The 9,772-nt window shown below is 32.3% G+C and overlaps 1 protein-coding gene across 1 annotated transcript; it reads left to right on the plus strand.

The window, feature by feature from the left end:
* The first annotated feature begins 208 nt into the window (after positions 1 to 208).
* Positions 209 to 7,626, plus strand: LOC123204470 (ABC transporter F family member 3). Its single transcript, XM_044621138.1, has 18 exons — positions 209 to 558; positions 642 to 854; positions 1,506 to 1,695; positions 1,843 to 2,051; positions 2,169 to 2,315; positions 2,896 to 3,024; positions 3,121 to 3,222; positions 3,321 to 3,467; positions 4,035 to 4,097; positions 4,211 to 4,257; positions 4,378 to 4,437; positions 4,751 to 4,833; positions 5,073 to 5,167; positions 5,525 to 5,611; positions 5,977 to 6,064; positions 6,185 to 6,270; positions 7,023 to 7,085; positions 7,368 to 7,626. Exons 1-18 carry the CDS (start codon positions 355 to 357, stop codon positions 7,488 to 7,490), a joined length of 2,136 nt encoding a protein of 711 aa, XP_044477073.1. The 5' UTR covers positions 209 to 354; the 3' UTR covers positions 7,491 to 7,626.
* Positions 7,627 to 9,772: the final 2,146 nt, after the last annotated feature.

Here is a 9,772-nt window from a genome sequence, read left to right on the forward strand (position 1 = left end):
TATGTTATTTAGTTAATAAGTTTTTTATCTTTTCAGTAAACTGAAAAAGAAAAATTTACATAATTTTTAAAAAAATTTAATTGTTGGGTGAAAGATTGACTTTTTCAATCTTTAATATGAGAATCAGTTATTTCATTAAACCTTGAGTAGAAAATGGTTATTTAGCCTATCTTCTATATTAAAAGGGAAATTATCCTGGTAAAGTGTTCAAGATTCGGCAGTAAAGCATCCTTCCCCACGATCACAAACGTTGTCGTTTAATTGTATAATTGCTATCCCTCCGCTCAGAATAAAAACCCTTTCACAACCTCCTCCTGCTTTTCCTTTTTGTCTGTTATACTATTGGCCGGTCGGATGACTGAAGTGGCGAGCTCAGTGGTGCACGAGGTGCTCGGCCGTAGAGCCCTGGATGTGGACCAGCCGATTATTGACTACATCGTCAATGTCCTTGCGGATGAGGACTTCGATTTCGGTGAGGACGGCGAGGGCGCTTTCGAAGCCATCGGCGAGCTCCTCGTCGGCGCTGAATGCGTCACTGATTTCAACGAATGCCGCTTGGTCAGTTTAAATTTAATCCTTTATAGTTCTATTTGTTGTGACTATTTTGATGATCAATCATGAATTGTCGATTTTTGTGATAGGTTTGTAGTAAACTGACTGAGAAGTTTGGGAAGCATGGTTTAGTGAAAGCGAAACCAACTGTGCGGAGCCTCACGGCGCCTTTAAGAATGAATGATGGAATGGATGAGGAGGTTCCGAAGAAGAAGCCTGAGGTGATAGACGGTCCAGTTTTGACTGAACGTGACAAAGCCAAGTTAGAGAGGAAAAAGAGGAAAGAGGAACGCCAAAGAGAGGTGAAACTTTGATATTAATATTTGATCCATGAAAATTCAAGTTCTGGGGAAAATTAAAAAAAAAATTACAAAAATTTTAACATAGATAGTAAACACATTTATATTCATCAATCTATATTATTCTATTTAACTCATTTACAATTGTTTTTGTCATTTTTTTTTCATACTTGAGAACTTGATATGATAATCAAGTTTTTTAGATGAAATTTTAGCATTAAATAAAAGTTAATGAGTTGAGATTTGAAATTTGAGAGCAATGTGCTTAGGGATGTAGGAAATTTTGTTCAAAAAGAGGAAAGGAAATTTGGAATTTTGGGGTGTTTTAATCAACAAAGGGAAAATGGGAAAGGAGACTAGGAGAGGATTGAAGCATTGAATTTTGGACAACTGGATAGGATAATCATCATATTCTGAATTAAAATAAAGGTATATTTGTGATTATCAATATAAAATTTTCCAAGTCCAGGAGGGTCAATTGACCCTCTTGGTCTCTACTCTGCTCCATCCATGCATCTAATATAGTATTATGCATTTTTTTTTTACATATAAATATCTGTTTCCATATTGTGATTGGGGAATTCTCATTACATATAAATTTGTTCACAGGAAATGTATACCATGTTATAGTTGTTTTTGAAATATTCTTTGCAGGCCCAATACCAAATTCATGTTGCTGAAATGGAAGCGGTTAGAGCTGGGATGCCTGTGGCATGTGTGAATCATGAGAGGGGCGGTGGACCGGCTGTGAAGGATATACATATGGATAACTTTAATGTTTCTGTGGGTGGACGTGATCTTATAGTGGAAGGTTCAGTCACACTTTCTTTTGGAAGGCATTATGGTGGGTTCCTATCCATTTCACTTGGCTACCATTTGTAGAAGATAGAAGTAAATATACACAAATACGTATAGTAATTTTTTGAAATTGAGATAATAATTTGATGGTTGGTTGTTAACCACAATACCACTTTTTTTTATTTATGTGCAGGCCTTGTTGGAAGAAATGGTACAGGAAAAACAACTTTTCTGAGGCACATGGCTATGCATGCTATTGATGGTATTCCTTCAAACTGCCAGATTTTACATGTTGAGCAAGAAGTGGCAGGGGATGATACATCTGCCTTGCAATGTGTTCTTAACTCTGATATTGAAAGAACTCAACTTTTGGAAGAAGAAGCAAAACTGCTTGCTCAACAGGTGGGATTTTGTGCTATTTTTTGGCGGAGAAAAGTCTTCTTATCAATGTATTGTCTGTGGTGTAGTTATAATCCTTTTTAAGTGGTCTTCATGACAAGTGTAAAGATTGTCTTTCAGAGAGAGCTGGAGTTTGAGGATGCAACTGAAAAGAGAAATGGTTCAGTTGATAAAGATGCTATTGCTCAAAGGCTTGAGGAAATATACAAGAGACTTGAAGTCATTGATGCTTATTCTGCAGAACCACGTGCAGCTTCCATTCTTGCTGTAAGTTAACGAATCTTTTGTGTTGTTGCTGAATGAAGGACTATTGTGTGTTTTGAGCTTGCTATATATATTGGATCTTTACCTGTCTTTAATAGTGGTATTTTGGAACAAGCTTTGGCTCTACAAGTAACTTATGCTAACAGTTAGCTGTGGATCATGACAATATAAGACGTACTTGTTTGGATAATGGGCAATGAAAATAAAGGAATAATGTATTATGTCTAATGGGAATTAGGTGAGGATGTTGCAGGGAATAGGGATGTTCTGTCCTTAATTTGAGTGTAAATGACTCAAATTGCCCTTCATTGTTGATAAACTCTCTTAATTCTAATTGTTATTTGTATGCTTCCTGTGGTCAAAAGATCCTCCATATTTTGGTGGCCAGACCTTGCTGCGGAAGTACAATTGGTTGGTTGTGAAATTCTGAGTAAAATTCTGATTAAGTGGCCATGCAGAATATCTAGATCATACATGTGGAGCTACTTGCACCAAATTTTAGTTAGCTGCACCATGGTTATGATTGTTGTCTTGCTTTTTTTTTTTTTCAAATCTTTGTCTTACTAACCCAGAACATTTGCAGGGCCTCAGTTTCTCTCCAGAAATGCAGAAGAAGGCTACAAAGACATTTTCTGGAGGGTGGCGAATGCGAATTGCTTTGGCTCGTGCTTTGTTTATAGAGCCTGATTTGTTGCTACTTGATGAACCTACAGTGTGTTACATATTTTATCCTCTTTGTTGCACGCATTTTCCTTTGAGTTTTCTATATCTGTAGATTAACCATGGTATATTATTAATTTATTTGCAGAATCATCTTGATCTACATGCTGTCCTGTGGCTGGAATCATACCTGGTGAAATGGCCAAAAACATTTATTGTTGTTTCTCATGCTAGAGAATTTTTGAACACGGTAATACTGATGAACTGTGTTTTTCTCATCCAATCAGCTAATCATTCTTGATAGCATCCTTATAATTGTCATGCTTGTCGATTTATTGTTATTGTCAGGTGGTTACGGACATTCTTCATCTACAAGGACAAAAACTGAATTCTTACAAAGGGAATTATGATACATTTGAGAGGACACGTGAGGAACAAATTAAGAACCAACAGAAGGCATTTGAGTCAAATGAAAGATCAAGAGCCCATATGCAGGTCTTCTTCGTTAAACCAATATGTAATCTTTGATGATGTATGTTTTGATTATATTTAAGTTAATCTTGTTTGTTTGTTTGCATTACTTAATTTATTATTTGTCATATGCCTGTTCACATTGTTTTGAGCTTTTAGGATAGTTTGGATACTGATATGCAATTTACCTATGATTATTGCTAAACCCAGTGCTCTTAAAATATCTTTCGTGATTCCATTTTGAGTAAAATATTTCCTTCTGATTCTTTACATGAATTCTTTCTATGTTCACTCTGAACATGCAAGATGCTTGCTGATGTGCAATTCATTTGATCCTTTTCATCTAGTGTTCTGTAACAAGATCTGATTATATGTCAAAAAACTGTCTAAACACCGTTATACTTCCCACTTAGCCTTTGTTTTCATTTTCATAGTTTTTCTTAGTGGGGTGGAGAAATATGTTTGGATTTATTGCACATCATCCAAGTAGTGGAAAAGCGATGTATGATACTGGTTTAGTTTATCTTCATTTTCATATTTTCCAGATTGTAATAATTTTATCTAACATGCATTTGTGTTCCTTTTCTGTAGGCTTTTATTGATAAGTTCCGCTACAATGCAAAGAGAGCATCTCTTGTCCAGTCAAGAATCAAGGTGCATACCGTCATAATGCCAAATGACTTTGAATTCATGATAACCTCTACATCATTCCTGGACCATCTATATTCACAATATGTTTGGCTTATGGTTATCTTTGACTTTGTCAGGCATTGGACCGGATGGGTCATGTAGATGAAGTTGTTAATGACCCTGAGTAATCTTCTCCTTTAAGACTTGATGTGCACCTGAACATTTAAAATTTACAGATTGAATAATTTTGGTCTTCTATTTCCTCTTTTAGATTTATGTAGATATTTATTGTTTTGTACTGCAGCTACAAGTTTGAATTTCCAACCCCAGATGATAGACCTGGGCCTCCTATAATAAGTTTCAGGTTTGGCTTTGCAGCTCTTTCACAGGAATTTTGAATTTCTATGTTTTTGAATGGTGATCTTTTTCTTATCCTAAAAGAAAAAGAAAACCCTTTTACTGTAGTTTGTACCTACAAAATGCCATCTTTGCATTTTGTTTTTCCAACAACTGCAAAGTAGCAGAAGTTCTGTGCGTTTCGACATTTTTTTTGAACTAGTGCCATCTGCCTATTAAATTAGCTCAATTTTCTTCAAAGAGTATAGAATGTGAATTCTTTTATGACTTAGATGTGAAGCTCGTTGGATAATATTGAGTTTTCTTTGATCTGATTGCAGCGATGCGTCATTTGGTTACCCTGGTGGCCCAGTATTGTTTAAGAATTTGAATTTTGGGATTGATCTTGATAGCCGCATAGCAAGTGAGGATGCTTCTCTCCTAGCTCTTTTTTGTTTTGAACATTAGTTGCTTATCACATATAATTGCTTTTGTTTCACATCTATTACCATTTCTATATGCAAGTGCATTCTGTTATGAAAATGAATGCAGTTGCTCATTTTTGAGGGAAGATATACCTTCCATTCGAAGGTGGTCTTGATAATGACATATGAGTCATGATAATATGGTGGTTATTTTTTTGGGTCTGCATGTTATTTGCAGTGGTTGGGCCAAACGGCATTGGCAAATCTACTATACTCAAACTAATTGCTGGGGAGCTACAGCCAAGCTCTGGAACAGTTTTCCGTTCAGCTAAGGTATTTATTATTTTCTTCACATTTTCCTAATAGAAAACAAATTTTAAAAATGGCACTTCTGTTTTTGCTTGATTGTTTTTCCATGATAACTACCCCCTTTCCTTGAACTGGGAATCAGATTTCCTTGAATTGTTGCTAAATTTTAAAATATGTTCTTCTGTGTAGTACATCTAGAATTTTTGCTTTACTGTATTTCCATGACAATTACTCCCTTTTCCAGTGATTAAGGGATTTCCTATAGATGTAACTGCTTTGATGGCATGGTTCTGCATTAATGATTGTCTTAATATCATGGAAGAATTAGGGCTGGATTTATGTTCTTTAATCTAAAGGAGGTTAATATTTTTCTCTGAACAGGTTCGCATAGCTGTTTTCAGTCAGCACCATGTTGATGGGCTCGACCTATCTTCAAATCCCCTTTTGTATATGATGCGCTGCTTCCCTGTAAGTTGCATCTTTCCATCTGTGATAGACTACCAGGCTGTTGAAAAACAAATTATTACTGAGTTCTCAATCTTGTCATTCGTAACTAGTGTGGTCATTTTACTTTATCAGCTTTCCACTTTGGGTAAATTGTTACTGTGGGCCTTAGCCCACTTCAAATTTCCATCCACTTTAGTCCATTTACCTGCCCATCTAACAAGCCTGTCTCATTAATTCCCTATTTTGGGGGTTCTGGTGGGATCAGGTTAGGCACTCCTTAGTGCTTAAAAGACTTTGTGTTAGACATCATGTTAGCCATTATTGCGCAATTCAGAGTATCCATTCTCATGGAACATTTTGCAACCATATCCTTATATCTCATGCAGGGAGTGCCTGAGCAGAAGCTTCGAGCTCACTTGGGTTCTTTTGGTGTAACTGGAAATTTAGCACTTCAACCGATGTACACTTTGTCTGGTACTCTTCCTCTCTAATATTCATGTGTCAGTGATGCTATAGAGTTGATTTTTTACGTCAACTTTTGCCATGACAAGAGTGCAAATCACGTGTATCTAATTGCTCTGTTTGCTCTTTCAGGTGGTCAGAAAAGTAGAGTTGCATTTGCAAAGATAACGTTCAAGAAGCCACACATAATATTACTTGATGAGCCCTCTAATCATCTTGTAAGTTGTATCCCTTCATTTGCTTCCCTTTCGGCAACGTAACATGTAGAGAGTTGGTTATTAAGACTTGGATCTCGTGCTAACAAGGGGAAAACGCAACCAACTTTGTTTTAAAGATAAAATTTCAATATAACTATATAAGTAATATTATACGTATTCATTTTTTGATACATAAATATATACATAAATAACATATTATTATATGATTTAGTATTATTGTCTCTTTAATTTAAAATTATCTAATTATTTAATTATATATTAAATGTGTATCTATTTATATACATAAAATTGATACATATAGTTTTATTATAACTGTGTGTTTACTTTTGATTATACAAATGAAGATACAGTTTATGTGTTATTATATGATTGAATAATTTTAAATTTAAGATAGAATAATATTCAATCATATGATAATATATTATCTATAATAAAATTATGTATAGACACTTTAACTATACAAAATTGACATACAAATAATATGTCATCATGTAATTGAATGATTTTAAATTAAAGATAAAATAACATTAAATTATATGATGACATATCATTTGTCTTTTTATTTTATGTTTTTAAAATATGCATACGTAATATTGTTTTGTCATTTGTGTATTTATATATGTGTTTAAAAGTGTGTAATCAAATAGACATTGCACATAAATTTTAATATTATTTTCTCTGATGTGGGAAAAATAAAATTGGTGCAATTTATTAATTGTTTTGATTTGACAAAAGTGATTGCTCAAATGTAGGATTTGGATGCTGTGGAGGCACTAATTCAAGGACTTGTTTTGTACCAAGGAGGAATTCTCATGGTAATGTGCTTGTTTCCATAATAAAACCGGGAAAAATCATTTGAATAAAAATGGTTGAATGGGAATATAAGAATACAACTGTTATTTTAATATTGGATAAAATTATATAAATATGTATATATTTATATGTGTCATCACACAATCAGAGGATTTTGTATTAAGGATAAAGTATTATTTAATCATATGATGATACATATAAATATGTATATATTTATACACTTAAAATAGATGTACATAGGATTACACTTTAATATTTAATCTTTGTTTGACATGAACTTGCAGGTTAGTCACGATGAGCATCTGATATCTGGAAGTGTGGAAGAGCTGTGGGTGGTTTCAGAAGGCACAGTGGCACCGTTTCATGGGACTTTCCAGGATTACAAGAAGATGCTTCAGTCCAAATAGAAATAGATTTCGTTTTGCAGGCTATCTTATTATTATCAATAAAATTATATATCACAAAAAATGATATATCATCATATGATTAAATATTTTTAATTTTTAATTTTTAATTATCTAATTATATAATGTTACATTATTATTTATGCATAAAATTATATGTAAAAGTTGCACTTATAGTATTGCTTTATTTTTATATGAAATTTTTCTTTTTTATTATTTTATTATTTATTTTCTTAGTTATAATTCATTTATGTTATTAAGTCTTCCATTTCAAGGAATGAGGAAAAAATGTATCTGAATCCAGCAACAGGACATTCGGTTTTGGTAATTTTTATTACTAAAAATAAAATAAATTATTTAGAAGATTTTTTTATTTTTGATGATGGGAAACTTTGTCTAAGTTAATTTTTGAAAAATTATTAAATTAGGTAAGTTAAAAATTTAATCTTTGAAATGTTGCTTATTAAGCATAATTATTATGTTTAGTTGAATGTAATAAAAAATATTAATATATTATTTTATTTAAATATTTTTAAATATAATTATTTTAAAATATCATTCATATTATTTAATATATTAATTGAGAAAATAAAAGTATTTTTATATTAAAAAATTAATAAAGAAGAATAAAATTATAATAAATTAAAGAGTATTGTGGTAATTTTGGTGTTGACAAGTAAAAATGATAATTTTGATCCAAATTTAAGGTATCTAATCTTAATGACAAGAGGATTCTTTGATAAAAATAAAGATGAAAAAATTTTCGCAATTAAGAGTGAGAATACATGTGTCTTCGTCTTTACCCTGACTCTCGTCTAGGGTTGGATTCGAGCCGAGCCGAGCTCGGCTTGCAGCCAGCTTGAGCTCGGCTCAATTCAAATATGGCCAGTTTGAGTTTGGCTCGGCTCAGGCTGGTTTGAGTTCGGTTCAGCTCGATTTAGCTCGGTTCGATTCGTTTTTCGTTATCAAAATGTTATCGTTTTTAATATATATTGATCAAAATGACGTCGTTTTGTATAAAAAAATTTTTAAAAAATATCAACTGAGCTAACTCGAGCCAGCTCGAGCTCGATCGAGCAGAGCCAAGCCCGGCTCGTTTCGGGCTCAAACCAAGCCGAGTTGAACTAGAGTTCGAATTGGCTCGGCTCGAGTCCAACCTTACTCTCGTCTCAATCCCCTTCCATGTCTCTTTATATTAATATATTTGTTTAAAATATAAATATATCTTTATAATTTTAGATTATTTATGCTTTTAAAATTTATTCATATTTTTGTTTACATATTAAGATGGTTAATACATGATATTTGTGATATTTGAAATAATATATTAATTTTAGTTTTACTTAATTTTATTATTTAATATATTTATATTATATTTAGAAGGTATAAAGGGAGAATTTTTTTTTATATAAAAAAAATAGAAAATTTTTATTATCCTCTTAATAGAGAAAAAAATTTATATTCTCTATAGAGACAAGAATTAGGATCAGGAGTGTGATAGGGATTAATATTCCCTTTTCGCCTATTTTTATCTTTATTTGTAAGTAATCTCAGATAGATAACAACCTTCAAGGATTATTTTGTTTCCCTTTTTTAATTGAAATATCAATGTAATAGGATTGTTTGATTTTTTTAGTGGCCAAAGGACTACTTCGCACCTAAAGTATGCTATTATGTTAACTTTGAAAATCTCATTTACTCATCTATAAATAGTTAAAATTAACGATTTTAAGGGTAAAATCATTATTTTATTTGTAATATTAAAAGTAAATTAAAATTTAATCTTTTCTTTCCTCCAAAACCTTAAAAACTAATCATTTTCCCCTATGCCAAGTTTTAAAAAATTGTATTCTCCCCTAGGGTTTAGTTTTCACTCTCCAATGCCATCGCCGACGACAAAGCTTTTCCGACGCATCACCATGTTTCAGGGGTCTCTCTCCCTTCCTCTGGAACATCGACTAACACAAATCTGGCTTGAAAAAATGAAGAGCTTTATCAGGAAAAATAGTTAGTTTTTAGAGTTTAGAAAGGAAAAAAAAGATAAAATTTTAAGAGGTTAGAGTTTCATTAATTTAAAAACTTGGCTAAGAGGAGAAATTGTTAGTTTTTAGGTTTAAGAGGGGGCAAAAAGATAAAATTTTAAGGAGTTAGAGTTATGTTAATTTTAACTATTTATGAGTGGGTAAATAAAATTTTTAAAATTAATAAGAGAAATTTGAAATAACAATAACTTTGGGAGGGAGATATGTTTTTGACCTTTTTTAGTTTATTAGAATATATAGTGT

Source organism: Mangifera indica, chromosome 20 (genome assembly GCF_011075055.1).
Source record: "Mangifera indica cultivar Alphonso chromosome 20, CATAS_Mindica_2.1, whole genome shotgun sequence".
In the NCBI taxonomy this organism is placed as follows: Eukaryota; Viridiplantae; Streptophyta; class Magnoliopsida; order Sapindales; family Anacardiaceae; genus Mangifera; species Mangifera indica.

Excerpts from the sequence above, each read along its gene's own strand:
- LOC123204470 (XM_044621138.1), top strand. The coding sequence starts at position 355 with ATGACTGAAGTGGCGAGCTCAGTGGTGCACGAGGTGCTCGGCCGTAGA. Across the intron at positions 4,438-4,750 it reads CCTCCTATAATAAGTTTCAG|CGATGCGTCATTTGGTTACC; the intron begins GTTTGGCTTTGC and ends ATCTGATTGCAG. Across the intron at positions 5,168-5,524 it reads CAGTTTTCCGTTCAGCTAAG|GTTCGCATAGCTGTTTTCAG; the intron begins GTATTTATTATT and ends TTCTCTGAACAG.